Raw genomic sequence first — 18,298 nt, 5'->3', positions numbered from 1 at the left:
TTTTGTCTTTTTTGTTGTTGTTTGCATTTAGTTTTAGATTCTACATGGAAGAAATACTCTTTCTGGAGAAAGTAGTAATAGTAATAAATGATATTTAAGTGTTCTTACCACTCACAACTTTGTTTTGGAATCTGCCCAAGGTCCTGTATTCAAGCATAGAACTCAAATTTTTCATGAAGATTAGAAAGCTAAAGAAAGGGTCAAAGGGGTGGTTTTGTGGTGACTGAATCATTACTAACCCCAGGACATCAGAAATAACAAGGACATTTCTTTGGATTTAAAAATTTAGGCTTGGGGGCAGCTAGGTGGCACAGTGGATAAAGCACTGGCCCTGGATTCAGGAGGACCTGAGTTCAAATTCGACCTCAGATACTTGACACTTAACTAGCTGTGTAACCCTGGGTACACCATTTAACCTTCATTGCCCTGCGCGCCCCCCCCCAATAAATAAATTAAAAAAACTTAGGGGTAAGATGTCTTCCCCTAATAATTGAATTTTATTTATTTTTGTGATTGTCTGCTAAGTTTATAGGCTTGTGTACAGCTGGGTACCCAGAAGGTTACACAGATCAAGAAATAATCTTGCTGCTTATAATGTTCTTGAAAATGAGTTTGGAAAAGCACCTGAAACAGATTGCACTAGTGGACTTTCAGAGTCTCCTGATAAATCTTTTGAAAAATATTAGAGATTGGGATACAAAGGTAAGAGATGAAGCTACCAAAGAATATAATATTGGTTTGTGTTATAAAAGCAGAGATTTACTTTCGGTAATGTTTTACTTAATTGCATATGTATAACCCACATCTGATTGCTTATCCCCTCAGGAAGGGGGTAGGGGAGGGAAGGAAGGAGGGATAAAGTTTGGAATTCAAAACTATAAAAATAAAGTATGCTGGGAAATTTAAAGAAATAAAAGTAGGGATTTGGGGCTTGGGAGAGAAAGTTGGGAATAACACAATGTGAATGGACTTTTGGGCATTTACTCTTTGGGGGGGTCACTATTGTGAAATGTACTTTTTTTGTTGTTTGTTTTTGTTTTGTTCTTGTTTGGTTTTTGTGAGGCAATTGGGGTTAAGTGACTTGCCCAGGGTCACACAGCTAGTAATTGTTACCTGTCTGAGGTTGGATTTGAACTCAGGTCCTCCTGAATCCAGGGCCAGTGCTTTATCCACTGCGCCACCAAGCTGCCCCATGAAATGTACTTTTTAAAAAAAATCTTTGCTTTACAGATGCCTGAACTCTGTATAGCTATAAGTGAGCTGTCCACTCATCATCACAACCTTCTGTGGTTGGTGCAGTTTGTTCCTAATTGGACAGAACGTGGAAGGTATTTGGGACTGTGGGGAGGAAAAAATAAAAGATTTTAATAGCATTTGCATGAGAAAAATATCATCTGGGGAGGAGGGGGGATCTGTCTCTTCTTTAAACTTGTCTCCCAGTTCTTTGCCCAGAGTTGGTGTGTTCTTCATCTTTTGTTTTTCTACTTCTTATTATCCCTGAATGGCAGATCAGAATAGTTGCTCTTCTTTCTACCATGATAAAACATAGACCCAACAAGAACTTGAATCTGTTGCTTAACCAATGTTATTTGCTGCCTGAACCCTAGTTTTAGAAGTCATTCTTGACTTTATAAAACATTGATATCAAATCCTTTCCCTCTTACATGTAAATGCTTGTAACTGTAGAATATATTTCTCTTGGCGCATAGTGGATCCATTTTAAAATTGGAATAAATTAAGGAATAAGAAAAATCATGCTTTTAAAAAAATTCTCACTTCCTCTTTTGCTTACTAAAAATAGTTTTTAAAAAATGTAAATGCAGTTTTAAATTCTGATTTTAGGCAGGTGAGACAGCATCTTAGCCTACTGATTATTGCTAAATTTCTGGACAAGAAACCGGAAGATATTCCAAGTGCCAGTGATCTGCAGGTATGAATGTCTTTTTATACAGTTTTAGCTGTTGGCTAATTTTTGGTTTAGGAATTCACTAAGGATTTTAAAAGCCTAGAACTGCTTTAAATTGCTTCTCACAACTATTTTGCCCTTTTGTTGTTAGGCTATGAAATAGTCTTTTTGAAAACAGCAAAAATGTGGTTATTCAATATTGGTTACTAGTATATGATGCCATGAGGTAGGAATTTGACTTTCCTGTGTTTGAATACATTTATGTTTGTTTTTCTACAAGAAGTACTACAGGACATTGCAGATAAGGCAGTAACCCAATGGAAAAGAGCTTTAAACATTTGAAATATATCTATAGTGGTAGATCTGAGATTCTTTGAGATTGGAATGAGCATATTTCTGCTTGAATTTATTACATACTTTGTGACAACTAATGTCTGTGTAACTTTTAAGTTGTCAATGATTGAAAGATAATCACGTTTGCTCTCATGGAAGGATTGAAATAGGAAACAACTGGCTGGGATTCCTGCTTCTTATTCTTACCCATTTTCTCTTTGAATTTTGCAAGTGCAGATTAGAACTACATTAATAGTTAACTCTCAAACTTGGTAATCAGTTTTTTAAGAGTTTAGTGATGACATATTCAACCCCAAGGATTGCCTATCCATTTCCTGATTCAGTGAACCTCTTTTACTCCCTACAAAAATAAGATCTTGACATAAATGAATAAAAACTCAATTTTTTTTTATCTTTTTTGGCCATCTGGCTCATCCAAACATTGTCTTTAAATAAAAACCCCCATTCTCTTAACTCAAAATTTCCTTTAAGATATTATGGGGGCAGCTAGGTGGCGCAGTGGATAAAGCACCAGCTCTGGATTCAGGAGTACCTGAGTTCAAATATGACCTCAGACACTTGATACTAGCTGTGTGACCCTGGGCAAGTCACTTAACCCCCATTGCCCCACAAAAACCAAAAAAAAAAAAAAAAAGATATTATGGCCTTGGACAGCTAGGTGGGGCAGTGGATAAAGCACCGGCCTTGGACTCAGGAGTACCTGAGTTCAAATCCGGCCTCAGACGCTTGACACTTAACTAGCTGTGTGACCCTGGGCAAATCACTTAACCCTCATTGTCCCACCAAAAAAAAAAGAAAGAAAGGAAAAAAAAGATAAAAGATAGCCTTTTAAGTAGAGGGGAGTAATCAATGGACAATATACATATATGTACATATGTGTATATAAGGAAGTACTGTTGAGGGGGAAGTAATGTAATGTCAAATACAATACTAAGGAATTTTATTGATGCCATTCTGATAAATTAACACGAGTAATTATTAATAAAGAGGACAACTCAAAAGAGACACCCTACAGAGAGCAGTGCCTGGTACGCTACTGATACATAACCTCTCCTATATCTTTTCCTTTGGCAGATGTCTCTCCTTTGTCAATACCTTATAGAAATGAAGCCTTCTGATATGTTAAAGAAAATGATAGCAAAGAAAACAGGTGAACAGCAGGATAGCCTTACCAAAGACTGTTTAACTCTAGATCTTGAGCAACAGGTATGTTTTGAGACTAGATTAACTGATAAGAATACACCTCTCTCCCTTTGAAGAAGCAGGGGCCTTTGAAAATGGAATGCTTTGTATGCTGTTAAACTTGGTTGATGTATTGTTTAGCTGAACTGCTTCTCCCCCCACCCCCATTCTTTATTTGTAAGGAGCAGTTTTCTGGATTTAGGAAGAGGAAGATAGTTAGACAGTTAGATAGATCTGGAAATAAAGATGATGTAAAAAGAAGACATCATAAAATGGTATTTTTTAAAGGCTAAATTATCTGGAAGCACACTGAAAATAAGTTTGACCTTCCTTGGCTTATTAATTATAAATAATTTCAGTAAATTGGCCAAAAAGTGAATCTTTTCCAGTTCATTTCTGCCATGAAATTTTTTAATAAACCAAGTAGCACAAAATAGGTGCCATTATGATTTCTTTAAGACCATAATTCTGAAAAAGGATCCACGTCTGTTTTTTAAGTCAACTTAAGCCAACTCAATTTTAGTACTTCTGACTATAATAACCCTTGAACTATTTACAACTTAATTACATGGCATTACAAGTCATCCCAGCATGGTAGAACTGCCAGAGACTGGTTCCATTGACACAATGATAATTACTTTCCATTGTTTTGGCACTAAAGTATCATTTCACTGTAAGTAACTTCAGTGAATAATTGACCTCATCAGTATAGGTATTCTTCCTCTTATGCAGTTTGCAACCACCATGCTTTCCAATCATATGACTTTTTTTCATTTCTTTCTATAAATCTGGCACAGTCAAGAGTCATACAATTTGATGAATAACATTTATTATCGTACTGCCATCAGATTGGAGTTAATTCGATTACATGCCATCCTTTTCATGTTTATTTTTCTTTTAATAATCTTTGCTTTAACATATCTGTGGTCAACTGTAGCTGATTAGGGGAATGATTACCATATTATTTATTTCCTAACTGTCAGAATGTAATGTTTTACTCTTATTATGTTCGGGGCTTTCCATGTCTAATACTCTTAACACTTTTCTCAAAGAACATATTTGTGATATGTAGGCATAAGGCTGTCTCTTCTTTAAGTTATTGGCCTCTCTTGTTTTTCATTCCCAAACAATACCTTTCAACATCTCTAATCATCCTCCCCCATGCCCACTTGTGCATTGTTGTTACAATGTTGATTTGATTTGGACAGTTTTATAGAGTTCTTGTAGAATTCCTCTGTCTCCCCATCTACTGTACCAGGTGTTAGCCCTCAAATTGCAGTTATTGTGGTTGTGATATGTCCCCATGTTATCATGAGCCCTGTAGTAAAAGAAGTCCATCTCATGACATGAAATGTTGTTTCTTGTTGCCTCTTACTTTTCGAAGGAAAATTTGTGAGCCATGTTTCCAGTTAACTGCAGCCTCCTTTTGTCTTCTGATTTCTTTTATGGTCAAACTGTTCCTCTAGTAGTATGTCCATTTATTGGACGTTAGACAAAGTCACTGCACCAACAATTAAGGTTTATAGAGTATCTGGAAGTGGCCTGATCCTGAGCACCTTCTTGCCCCCTTTTTGCCATTTGATCACCATTATAGCAGAAGCAGAAGGGGCTAGACAGACTCTGGGGCTTTGTGTGTTTGTCTTTAATTCATGGGCTTTTGCCTTGGCCAAGCAATTCATCACCATGGCGATTTAGCTTCACTGTTCTCGCGTATGCTGTTCCTTGGAAAACAGACATAATCTATTGTCACTATTGTGCTTAAAGTCATCCCAGCATGGTAGAACCTGCCAGAGACTGTGTTTCATTGACACAACTTTCAAGAAGCCATGGTCACACCTTTGTGTTATGAGGCATTAGAGTAAGACTTTCGATAATGAAGTATACAGCTGCTGCCGCCAACACTAAATCTCTATTGTCGCAGTGGTCCTGCTTTATAAAAGGCATCTGTTAAAGCAAGGGTGATGTTGAGAAGAAATAAAAGGAGCATGTAATTAAATGTTAAACTGTTTGCTACTAACTCTAAGTATAATAGGATGTGGGGAAAGGAAAGGAGGAAGAGTGCTCAGGAACTGGAATAACTTTCAAAGAATGGGTGATTAGTTGTGTGATTAGGGAAGGGAAGTATTATTTAAGATGTGAGGAGGAGCATGGGAATGGCAAATGAGCATGTTATATGCTGGAGTAACTAAGTTGGTGGGTACTTGTTGAGGTGTACTGGGAAATAGGGTTGAGCAGAGAAGAGCATCAAGTTAGGAAAAGACGTCCAAGCCTGGTAGAAATTGAAATGTAATCAGCGATTATAGATTATTGGGCAGAGGAATGATAATCAAAGCCATGCTATAAGAAAATTAGTCTGCCTGTCCTGAGTGATTGGTAGCAACAATATAATATGGGCTCCTGAACTATGGTGATCGAAGAAATAGAGAGCGAAGGAATGAATCAATTAGTCTGGAAAAAAAATAACAAAAACCATGACAGATTGAGTATGTTAATGGAAAACAGAGAATTACTGACAACTCTGAGGTTTCTTGCTCAGGAGACTAGAAATAGCTAGTCAGTACTACTAACAAATAAAAATGAAGTGGATCCAACAAGTTTGAGATGAGGGTGTCAATGTGAAGTTGTCTAGACAAGAAAAAATGTGGAAAGAGGTCAGCCTGGATGTGTCGGTTTGGGAAAATCAACAAAGAAACTTAAATTTGTATTAGAAGGTGACTCTTCCTATTTTTTATCTTCTGCCAATGTGGAATTGAGCGTGTCTATCTAAATTATCAGAGTCTACAACTGAACTCATCTTTCACACATTAACCTGGTCTTCCTCTAGAGTTTCCTGTTTCTATTTATAAGACCACCATTCTCCTGATCACTTAGCTTGAAACCACAAAGTCATATTTGACTATTTCTTCTTCACTACCAACATGCAGTCAGTTGTCAAGTTTTGTCAGTTCATCCTCCGCAGTATCTCATAAATCCTTTTCTTTCTTTCTGCTCACACTACCACTCTCCTAATGCAGGCCAGGCCTCAATACTTCTACCTAGACTATTCTAATAGTCTCTTAATGGACTTCTCTACCCTCCAGTCCATCTGTCACATGGTGGCAAATCCAAAAGCTTTTGTGACTACCCCTTGTGTAGATAGCTAAGGGCAGCTAGTTGCTAGTGGGTAGAGCACCGGCCCTAGAGTCAGGAGGACCTGAGTTCAAATGTGGCCTCAGATACTTGACACTTACTAGTTGTGTGACCCTGGGCAAGTCACTTAAGCCCAATTGCCTCACCCCCCAAAAAATATGTATGCAATGTGTAGATAGGCTAAGTTATTAGTAAGTAATTTTGGCATTTTAATGTCCTCTACAGTATATTTGTGTGAATATGTGTATGTACACACATAGATATACATGTATGTATGTATATCTGTGTGTATATTCTCTCTTTCCTTCATTTTAGTCCCTTATAGAAATAAATTTTGATCTGTCATACTGTAAATGTATCCTTTTCTCCCCCCAGGAGCACTAATTATATTAATTTAATCTTTTCTAGGTATATTACCTGACTTATGTGCTTCTTCACTTAGTCAGTGAAGTTAGTTCCTATTCTTTCCCTTTTCAACGAAGGGTAAGAGATCTCTAGTATTTTTAATGTAGTATTTATAAGGGTAATTAAATTCATTTCACATGTAAAAAACTATTACCAAAAGTTAACTTAATTTGGCTTTTCTTTTGAGCATGAATTCTTAACCTGGAGTCCATAAACTTAAAAAAAATAACTTTCAGTATAATTGGTTTCCTTTGTAATCTTATATATTTTATTTTACATATTTAAAAACATTCTGAGACTGAAGATGTATACCCAATATCAGATTGCTTACAATCTCTGGGAAGGGGAAAAGTGAGGGAAGAAGAGAGAAAATTTGGAACTCAAAGATTTTTTTAAATGAATATTAAAAAGTGTCTGTAATTGGGGGGAAATGAAATATTATTTAAAACAAGAATTTAAAATGTGCAGAAGAAAATAAGGTGCATTTGTCCAAGTTTAAAAATCCAGAAAACCAAAACATTCTGAGAAGGGATCCATGGGTTTCACAAGACTGCCAAAGGGGTCTCTGACACAAAAAAGGCTTAGAAGTCCTCTCTTTCCCTGTTTGAGAGTTGAGCACACTTATGAAAAGTAGGTCTTGTAACATGTACTTTCTTGTAACTAACATCCTGGTGATAGTACTTGTTAATGTTCCTTAACACTGAAGTTGAAGCTATTTTGATAATGTTGTAAGATGTAACACATTATTATCCTATCAAGGAAATAGAGAATGATGTTCATAAATTTTGACTAAGCAAGGTCTGGATCTAGTTCAAATGGACTTTGCCCGTTGTAAATGCTTGTTGATTTTTCACAAAAACAATTGCTATCCACAGTAGCTTGGTAAATTTCGATCTCTTCATTTTCATGACTTGGGCATGATGAATTAATACAATCTTTAATGTGTCTGTGACTATCAATTCTTAAAAAAAAAAGTTATTTAGAAACTAAAGTTAACTTTGGCAAGGAACTCACTATGATAGGTCTTTTATTAATAAAAGCTTGTTTTGTTTCTGGAGGAAAACAGGTCATCTATTGAAGCTTGAATCTTCCTTGGAGAACGGGCTAGAATACTTCTCATATTTCTGGGGAATTCAGCACCTACCCTGAGCTCTAGATCTACTTTTCATTAATGCCTCCATGGATAAGAGCTATTTAGAATTACGACTTTTATTTTTGGCCATTTTTCCTATATTAACTAGCAAGAACCATAATAGCTCTATTGTCCTTGGCAGTCCATGCTTCTTCACTGATAGGGCAGAGTTGGGTTTGATTGTTTTGGTTGGTATAACATCAGAAATTGAAAACTAAGGATGATAGATTTGGAAAATGATTGTCAATTGGTCTGGCTAACTGTGTAGCTTTGCCTTTTTTGATAGTTTATAATGCTTCAGAGGTAACTTGTTTTAAGTCCCTTGTCTGTTTCATGTAGAAACATTTGCTGAAGCTCTGTGATTCTCTGGAGAAATACATAAAGTGTTGTATCAGAGAAGATGCAAGATTTATTCATAGGACAAAGGTAAGTGGAAATGTTTTTTCTTACCAAATGGTAGTCGACACTAAAAAATATGTTATATATGTTCATTAAAATTTTAAATAATATTCTTGAAACCTAAATCCACGTTTAGTGACTACTTACACTTAATATTTTGTTGTCTCTTGTATTTTGGATAGTCTGAAACTCCGTGATAATGTGTATGATGTACGTAAATTTCACATCCTAAATTAAGTGGTAAAGTCGATCCAGTATAGGAGTGATCACTTGAATCCAGTACATTTTTATTTTATTAATCGAAATAAATAGCTTAGGGCACAGATGTGAATTTTTGTATTGAGTTACAGATTTTCAAATACCTATTGGGGATAGCTCTTAGTACTAGAATAGAAAGCCCTGGTTTCAGAAACACATTCTTTTGAACACTTATTGGAGTTACTGGTCCGTAAAACTTTGTGGTTGTTGCTGACAGACAGATTCAGAAAGGACCACCCAGCGGCTTTTTTGAAGTGGAGGGTCTGAGTCCAAGTTGGTGCCAGAAGCCCCTCTTTCATTTACTCAGGGTGGAGAGTGACAGAATTGATCTGGGGAATTGCTTCAGAGGATGGTCTTGCTGAAATGGCAAGCTTCATGCTTTCTCTGAACCTAACCAGAAGATAAAGTAGCAAGTTATTTAAGTGAAATTCAATCTACTGAGTTCCAGATGTTGAAAAAGTTCATTTCTAAACTGAAAGACAACTACAGAAAGTTGTCTAGCATTAACCTTGTTTAAGCAGTTGAAACTTTTCCCAGAAGTAATTGTTTATCAGGTGCTAATTAACAAACAGTGATATTAATATCTTATTATAACAAACAATAATATTAATATTGTTCATAGGATTTAAAAGAATGCATCATTTCACTCTGGTACATAGTCTGCACAGAGATTGATTAAATATGTATGCTGTCAATAGGGAGAAAAACCACAGTATTTAGGTTGCTTTTTTAGTACTAGAAAGAGCCAAGACAGAAAAATACGATTGCCTGAACCCTCTTATGCTGGAGCTGGGGCAGCCTGGGAGGACCTGTCACCTCTCACAAGCAAGGCTATCCATATCAATGAGTTTTTTGTTTTTGTTTTTAAAGGTAATAGATTTAGTTGCTATAATACATGGAAAATGGCAAGAAATGATCCAAAATTCTGAACCTATTCAGGTAACATTTCATTATATGGTTCTTTTTCCTAATGCTGAATACTTAGTGTGCTTTGAATATATATATATGCATACAGTATCTTACTATATTATGCTTTGTTATAGCATATTACTTAAATGAAGATTCATAGTACCAGAGTTTTATTTTGTTTTTTAGGAATAGTGCATAAGGGAATACTTCTTTAAAATTGTGTGGCTGAATATACAAATAGTGTATATTTAAAACCAGGTGCATTTAAGTCGCATTTCACTGAAAGGATTTTTTTAATGAAGATCATTCTCTAGCACTTTGCAGTAAGCTCTGCTCAGAGAAGCCTTGCCATCATTGCTTAATGCCTACTTGTCTGATGTGAGATTATCTGGGCACATGTAAGTTCTATTGAAATCATAGGAATATGATGGAGTCTTCAGAGCAAATATGACTATGAAAAAGTGAGGTCATACTATCTAACATTTTAATGGTTTTAATATTGCTACTGTTCTTAATTAGATGACCTAATAAGGTATGCATTTCCATGTAGAGAAAAGCCTTTGTATATTTAACCAGTATTCTCATAGGAGAATTGGTGAAATGTTTTAACTGGTTTTTTTTACTTTCTAATTTCGAATAAGGTGGTTTTTTTTTTTCTTTTAAGGCCAACAGTACATATACTGAAATAGCATTGATACAGATGGGAATTTATTTCCAAAGATTCATGTTAATCCACTTAGCATTTTTTTTAATGTCCTTAATGACCCTCTGTGTATATATGATGATGAGGGAAGCATGTAGCATTCGTAGCATGTTTTATTATTATTCTGCCCCCTTTTGAATATAGACACCCATTATGTTAAAGTTGTAGGGAGGTAGTGTGATACCACACTGCAAGTATCCTTCTCCTCAAAACACTTCATTTGTTTAGAGTTAATCTGGTAAATAGGTTTATGATTAGTAATCTGACTAAGCTTTTCTTTTCCACTAACTTTCCCATTTCTTTGTAGGGAACGCTGTATGATTTCTGGGAACCAGATTCTTAATTGAAGTAGCTAAAATGTTGACCCAAGAGAAATTGAACAGGACAAGAACCTTTCCTGAAAATGTAGATAATGTAAATGCAGACTTACATAGAGACATTCCCATGGGGAGACAAACAAATCACATGCCATTTGAATCCAGATTATGAGAGAATGTAAATTATGAACGTTCATTGGTTCAGTGGTTCCCTGATCCCTTTACAGGAGATGCTGAAGCTAGAACTTGTTTCCTGTTTTAGGAACAGAACAGTCTGATAATACAGTGTATTATGTATGAATGTACTTTAAAAAAAAATTACCATCAAATCACTTGATTTAGCTCGTCCTGACAAGTTACCCAAAGTCCTGAATTGAAGTGCTAAGAAATGTAAATAGATTTGCCAAGATCATGCCTGTTGCTGTCCCTTTGTAAAAGCGTGGGTTGTAATTACTTATAAGGTGTGTGGTCTTCAAAACAATTCAGTGGACTTGAAAATCACTGATCTTCATGTTGAAAGCGTTGGAATGCTAACCTTTGGTTAAAGGATATGTTTCTGTTAATGTCTGGGGAGCCAGAGGACCATTGAAAATAACAACCACTGACACTTTTAGTTTAATTAAAAGGGTGTTTTTTAAACACCTCAATGTTATTTATGAGTATTTCCTAAAACTGAAGGCCAACTCAAATTTTAAAAAAAATTATTAACTTGGGTGATGCAGCTCTATCCTGAGTGACTCTGATGAAACAGAATAATCCAAACAAAAAATCTGGGACACTAGACTTTTTTACAAAGATTTTTTTGAAAAATACTTGGTCCCTACAAATGAAGGCATGGGAGAAGAAAAGATTTTCTGTTGAGAATTACCATTAGAAAATTAGGTGGGTTAAGTGACTTGAAACCTTTAAGCATTGAGGTAGTTAACATTTCTGTGCCACAGATTGAGTTCAGCCTTCTTTGTAGATGCAGTCTTGCCCCATAGTCACCCAAGAATCAACCAATACATTGTCATTCTCTCTCTCTCATCCTTTTTTACCTCTATTACTACCTCTTCAAGGTTTTGTTATAAAATGTTTATCTTTAATGGAAAAAATGAAAGGGTTTATTTAGTTTTGGGCAAAGACTCACTCATAGGTAAGGTTCTCTTTTAATATGTGTAATTTTTATTAAGTGTTCATATTATTTTTCATTGACCATTATGTAAAAATTGTATAAATTCCTGAGAATAAAATATATTGCTTGATTTTGGTAATTAGAGCATGTAAATATTTTCTTATGTGCATTAAAGGGATTGGATTGTTCAGGAGAGAAGGGTAGATTGATTAGGTTGTTTTTTTTGTAATAGCTCTTTTTTACTGAAGTTTAAAGCACATAAACTGCCAGACCTATGGCTTTTTAACTCCTTTGGTAAACTTTTATTTAATAATTCTCCAAACTTCAACATCTATAGTAGGAAGGATTGTTGCATATATCTTTTTTTTTCCCCAGAGGAAAATGGGGAAATGACTGAAAGCATAAATTCTGTCACTTTTTTTTTTTTTTTAGTGAGGCAATTGGGGAATTGGGGTTAAGTGACTTGCCCAGGGTCACACAGCTAGTAAGTGTGTCTGAGGCCAGATTTGAACTCAGGTACTCCTGACTCCAGGGCTGGTGCTCTTATCCACTGTGCCATGTAGCTGCCCCTGAAAGCATAATTCTAAAACAGGCACTTGTGCTGCACGTAGTACTCCACTACTGAAAGTTTTGGGTTCAGTTTTAATACAAGTAATCCTTCAGTTTACCTACCAAATCAGTCCAACAGTCATTCATTAAGCCTTACTAGGGGTCCAGGCCCAGTGCTAGGTGCTGGGTTCTCAAACAAAGGCACAAAGTTACATCCGTCCTCAAGAAGTATGCCTTCTTGGGGGCAGCTAGGTGGCTCAGTGGATAAAGCACCAGCCCTGGATTCAGGAGTATCTGAGTTCAAATCTGGCCTCAGACACTTGACACACACTAGCTGTGTGACCCTGGGCAAGTCACTTAACCCCAAATGCCTCACCAAAAAAAAAAAGTAGTAGTAGTATGCCTTCTTTCTAATGGGGGAGTCAGTGTGTAAATATTTTGAGATCCTAAAAAGGATCTAATAAAACATAAGGGACCTCAGAGGACATCTGGTCCATGCCCTTCATTTGTCAGAGGAGAAAACTGAATCCCAGGGAAGTTTGGTGGATGGCCCAAGGTTACACAGGTAGTGAGCATCAGGGGGAGGAGCTGATGGACTTCTGAATCAGTTCTTTGTACTGTACTGTACTGTACTGTACTGTACTGCCCTGCCTCCTGCTTTCTTGAGACCACAGTTGGTGCCTGAGTGTGCTCCTGAGATGGATTTTGCACAAAATCGGCATTTGCCAAAAGTGCAGAATGAATATAATAGTGATGCTCAGGCAAACCCTCCCAAATAAGTACTCATTATAAAACCAGCAGCTTTTTTAGTCTTTGTAAACAAAGTTTGCCCTGTTTTGGCTTGTTTGGTAAGATTAACTAACCATGCCAGGAACTGTACTATCTAATTTTCTAAGGAGGCTGAATTTAGTGTCCATACTGTAAGTAGAAAATAAAGGATATTTGTGTTAGAGATGTTTTTGTGAGGGGACAGCTAGGTGGTACAGTGGATAGAGCACCCACCGGCCCTGGATTCAGGAGGACCTGAGTTCAAATCTAGCCTCAGACACTTGACACTAGCTGTGTGACGCTGGGCAAGTTACTTAACCCTCATTGTCCTGCAAGGGGGAAAAAAAAAAAACCCTGATAAAATCAACTTATAAAGAAACATTCTCACAGAAATGTTTTTGTGGCAATACAGAGGTGCCACCCATGACCTTATGCCACCCTCCCACCCCCCCCACCCCAGTTAGAACAAGAGGCCAATGTTCCTATATGTTCCTATTTCGGTAGCACCTCCCGGTGCCTCCAGACGCTTCCCACACCACAGCCCTGGGAGATTATACACTAAGTGTACATACATCAGTTAGTCTTTTGGTGACTTGGTTGTGATGCAGCTTGGTTGACAGGCCTGTGGAGAGGACTTCCATCTCACGAGCTGGACAAGAATGGAAGCTGTAGGAAGAGTGGTTTGCTTCCTTCAGCAGAATTTAGTGAAGATCAACTTTCCCACTTCACATCAACTGCACACATCCCCCAGCCAGCTCAACTCCAGCCGGGCCTCCCTCACCGGAATGCATAGGAAGACTTACGCTTGGGTGTATCCAGTGTGGTTGGTCAAGCAAGATTCATATCTGATATAAGGAGCCTTGGCGGATCCTTAACAATGCCAGTAGATACTGACACACTTTTCTCCAGAGGAAAGAAGGAGAAGCGGATGCAAACAGAATTCCAAGCTTATCCAAGTAGAAAAGAAAGACAGTTTGGAGATGACTTCTATGTGGAGCAATACACAAAATTCTGGAAGGAAAACCGAACAATTAAAAACTGCCGAACACTAAAAAAAATGTTTTTGCTTTTACATAAGTGACTTTTCTAACTGATTTTTCTTTGTTGTGGTTAACAGGAAATATAACGTCCTCTTATTGAGGCTATTTTAATGAATATATCTGTGTATGTATGTATTAGCATTTGTAAATTGTCTCTTTCTGGCTGAGGTGGAGCTGTCAGAACATAGTAGGTGAGAAGTTAGAATGTGTTAGAAAGCTTTTATGTGTTTGATGTTACTATTCCATCAAAAGAAAGATGTTTCAATTTGATTTACAGAAGTCACCCCATATGTGTCAGGTAGAAAATGATAAGTGAATCAGTATTATGTGTTGATAAGAACCCTGAGGTCGGTGGCTAGCACAGTGCTTTCACCTCGCAAGTGCTTTTGAATTAAATTGAAGCCTTTGTCATTATAAATAATGTAAACATGGTGGATGGAAAGAGCAGTTAATGAAAGTAACATTAGAGAGACAATAGTTGGGACACTTGAGGAGCTCATAGTCTAATGAGGGAGACAACAACCAAACAGTTGTGTACAAACTAGAAGCAGGAGTAATAGAACATAATTAAGGATTAAGAGGGACTTTGAGAAAGGCTTCCTTTAGAAGAAAGATGGAATTTTAGTTGGGACTTTTAAATCATGGAAACTAGGGGACAGCTAATTTTGATATTTAAAGTACAGGAAGGGTTTTTTTTTATATTTGGTTGGAGGGTTTTTTTGCAGAGCAATGAGGGTTAAGTGACTTGCCCAGTGTCAAATGTCTGAGGTGGGATTTGAACTCAGGTCCTCCTGAATCTAGGGCCAGTGCTTTATCCACTGCTCCACCTAGCTGCCCCCTACAGGAAGGCTTAATGACAAGGAAATGACCATTTACATGTGACTATGCAAACATATCAGGAATGTTTGGGAAGTTCTCTTGGGCTCCTAGTTTTATATTTCTGGATCTAGGGACGGGGTTCAGGTGGCAGGTTAGAGGAAGCTACTGAGATGGGTTAGGTTCTTATTCACCATCAGTATTCTTTCTCATTGTAGTGTTTTATCTGGGTCTTGGGAGGGCAGGTTGCAAACGTAGGTATGTTAAAAATGTTATATTTGCCTAACACTGTATATAGCATTTGCATTTTTTGTCTTCTGTATGTTTCCAGTCTAGTCTATGTCTAGTTTCCAGTAATCGCCATGGGGAAATATTTTTATGGCCCTGGACATTTTCATTTCTTAATTTTCTCCTGTCTTTTCCCAACCACTGTGCTTGATTGTGTTAAGGCTAAAATTCTAGCTAGTCTGTCTAAAATATCTAATGAGTGGTCGCCAATAAATTATAAGCTTTAGCAAGAGTTAGACTTTTAAGCATTTATTAAGGAGAATAAGAATTTGGTAAAGAGAGAGAAAGGCCTAGATTCCTATCTATTAAAGGGAGAGCACATTTCTAGCTCCCTTCTCCGCCAGCGTCCCCAGGAAAGAGAGCGAGACTGAGCGCCAGTCTCTTCCTTCCTCCTCCCACTAGCCCGCGTCACTTCCTGACTCCTGGTCTTGCCCTCAAAGACCTTCCCTTCATGGGCAGAACTCCTCTACAGTAAGTATCCAGCAGGTGGCGTTATTCCAATCGTTACAATTGTTTCCCTTAGATCAGAGTGTGTGACCAAGATTATTGGGAAAAGAAAGACACTTTGGGGTAGAAGTCATTGGTATTGGAATTCCAGTAGCCTTCAACTTCTCCAGGAGTTGCTGTTTAACAAGTTAAAAGGCATCCACTCACTGGAAGAAATTTCATCACACAGGTGTCAGAGATGGTTACCAGAGACCCCAGTGCTCTTAAGCAGATTCCTATGCCCAAGTGTAAGGTTCTTTTCTCCTGACTGTCTAGCAAAACTTATGGTGGGTGAGTTAGGAGAGCAACCTGGAAAAAAACCTTTACACCTTTCACTGCAGTTTTTATTGGGCATGTCTGCATTTGAAGACATCTGCTACATGTCAATCGAAACACACTTCCCAAAGGCAAATTAGAGTGATGATTTATAGAGAGGAACTAGGGAATTGCAGGATTGTTGTTATATGAACCTGATGGTTCCAAATCTCATATATCATTTTGCATTAAAACTAGATTGTGTTTCAATCCTGTAGTTGTCAGGAGCTGGGGGCAGGATGCCCAAACAAGTCTTTGGTTATGAACAATTGTTTATTCTTTGTGATCCAGAAAGAGAGCAACAAATGGCTGGTGACTGCAAGCCCCATGGAAGTGTCCTGAGACTTGGGTTATAGCTATGTCTCTTGGCTGACTTTGTCCTTCAGAGAGTTCAGAGGCAAACTTGAAAATGTAACTGAGTTTGAGCAGACTTTTTAGAGCTAGAAACTCTTAAAGAAACAAAACGGTGAATGTTAATATATTAGGTCTGAGAATGCTGTAACCAGGACTGCAGTTAAAAACTTGCCCGCAGTGAAAGAAGTTGAACCCCAAATAAGAGTCCAGGGGAAGTAGTAGAGGAGAATGAACCTGGGAATGGGAAACTGCCCCACAAGCCCTTGCTGTACTTTTTTTTTCCACCCTAGAGAATCATTAGGAAAGGTTGAGGGGTTCCCATTCCCACCCTGGTAGAATGAGGAAAAATGGAAGCAGAGCAGAATAGTTAATGGTATAAAGGAAATCTATGAACGGGATGCTGAGTGAAGTGAGCAGAATCAGGAAAGCCTTATACACAGTAACAGCAACATTGTGTGATAATCCAGGGATAGATTTAGCTCTTCTCAGTAATCAATGATCCAAGAATATTCCAAGACTTATGATGAAAAATGCCCCCCACATCCAGAGAAGGAACTATGGAGTCAGAATGCAGATCGAAGCATGTTATTTTCACTTCTGTTGTTGCTGTTTGTTTCTTTCTTTCTTGTGGTTTTCCCCTTTTTTTCTGATTCTTCCCTCACAGCAGGAGTAATGTGGAAATGTTTAATATGATTGTACTGTATAACCTATATGAAATTGCTTGCTGTGTTGGGGAGGGGGAAGGTAGAACAATTTGGAACTCAGAATTTTATAGAAATGAATGTTAAAAACTATCTTTACACGTAATTGGGAGGAAATACTATTTTTTAAAAAGTTCAGCACAGGCCTTGGATTCTGGAGGACCCGAGTTCAAATGTGCCCTCGGGAAAGGGGTGGAGTCTAGAGGCTCAAAGAATTTAAAGAATTGGAAGAAGGAAAGTTAGGGAATTTCTAGTCTAATCCCCTCATTTATTTACGGCTGCAGAAATTAAGTGATTTGCCTAACATCTCCCTGGTGCAAAGTTCCAGAAGCAGATTGCAAAACCCGGGCCCTCAGATGGCAAAGCTCTGTATTCTTGGCGCTACACCAGGCCTCCTCTCGTGGCTTCTCTACACACCCGGAGCAATCAGTAGTCAGACTCCACCTTGGCCAAACTGAGCCGGGGGTGGGGTCGAAGACTGAGGCGGGCGGTGAAAAAACCACCCCGTTTACAAGGACAATGCGAGTTAATGGACATGGCCGGGGTGGGTCTGCCAGTAAGTCATTACGTTCCCTCCCCTACTGGGTGCAGACCAGGAACCGATCTGGGTTAGTGAGGGCTTCTCGCCACTCCGCCCTCCCCCCACCCCCACCCCCCATGCCTCCGTTTCCTCATTACGACCAAGTTGAAGGATCTGAGCCAAAGTGCAGGAGGCAGTGCGGGCCACGAGGGGGCGCGGTTCCGATGCAGAGATTCCCACGAACAATAGTGCGAGGGCCCTGGAAAGAAGAACCAATGCGGCTCCTGTCTGTGCTCCGAGAGCAAACCGGCGAGGGAGCGACGCACGGTTTCTGCCCGCTGGGCGCTTCGTAACGCCGATCGTAGTAGCCCCTTGACAAGCCTGCGGAGGTTTGAGAACCGCTGGGGCCCACACTTTTCCCCACGCCGGCCGGTGCGCGGGCAGGGTTCGAACGCTGCCCGGCCCGGCCCGGAGCCGATGCTGAAGAAGCCCGGGCCCCCCTGCGCCCCGAAAGAGGCCCATCCGCCCACGACCTCAAGTACTATAGGTGCCTGGAGCGGCCAGCTGGGAAGGGGGGCGTGGCTCGAAAGGCGGCGGTGACCCCTGGGTCACGGGAGCCTTGAGAGGCGAGGCGAAGCCGGGCACCCCGCAGA

The 18,298-nt window shown here is 38.6% G+C and overlaps 1 protein-coding gene and 1 long non-coding RNA gene across 4 annotated transcripts in view; one reads left to right on the top strand and one right to left on the bottom strand.

The window, feature by feature from the left end:
• The window catches only part of SLF2 (SMC5-SMC6 complex localization factor 2), a 49,819-nt gene extending 38,155 nt beyond the window's left edge, over nucleotides 1-11,664 (top strand). For both annotated transcript variants that reach the window (XM_043982502.1, XM_043982503.1), the window contains exons 13-20: nucleotides 526-702; nucleotides 1,231-1,328; nucleotides 1,843-1,930; nucleotides 3,335-3,466; nucleotides 6,980-7,054; nucleotides 8,448-8,534; nucleotides 9,636-9,704; nucleotides 10,685-11,664. In XM_043982502.1, coding sequence (XP_043838437.1) covers nucleotides 526-702; nucleotides 1,231-1,328; nucleotides 1,843-1,930; nucleotides 3,335-3,466; nucleotides 6,980-7,054; nucleotides 8,448-8,534; nucleotides 9,636-9,704; nucleotides 10,685-10,720 — 762 coding nt within the window. In that variant the 3' untranslated portion in view covers nucleotides 10,721-11,664. The remainder of the gene's footprint in view (nucleotides 1-525; nucleotides 703-1,230; nucleotides 1,329-1,842; nucleotides 1,931-3,334; nucleotides 3,467-6,979; nucleotides 7,055-8,447; nucleotides 8,535-9,635; nucleotides 9,705-10,684) is intronic.
• On the bottom strand, nucleotides 8,545-18,295 carry LOC122740388. 2 transcript variants are annotated; one of them, XR_006354741.1, is made up of 5 exons: nucleotides 17,807-18,295; nucleotides 13,929-14,136; nucleotides 13,698-13,791; nucleotides 10,808-10,947; nucleotides 8,545-9,155 (listed from the first exon to the last, which is right to left on the bottom strand). It is a non-coding gene; the product is annotated as an uncharacterized LOC122740388 (long non-coding RNA). The 2 variants fall into 2 exon arrangements; XR_006354742.1 differs by lacking the exon at nucleotides 10,808-10,947.
• Nucleotides 18,296-18,298: the final 3 nt, after the last annotated feature.

This window comes from Dromiciops gliroides, chromosome 2, assembly GCF_019393635.1.
Source record: "Dromiciops gliroides isolate mDroGli1 chromosome 2, mDroGli1.pri, whole genome shotgun sequence".
Lineage (NCBI taxonomy): Eukaryota > Metazoa > Chordata > Mammalia > Microbiotheria > Microbiotheriidae > Dromiciops > Dromiciops gliroides.
Note: the sequence above shows the minus strand (reverse complement) of the source record. Positions and strands in the feature narration are given on the sequence as shown.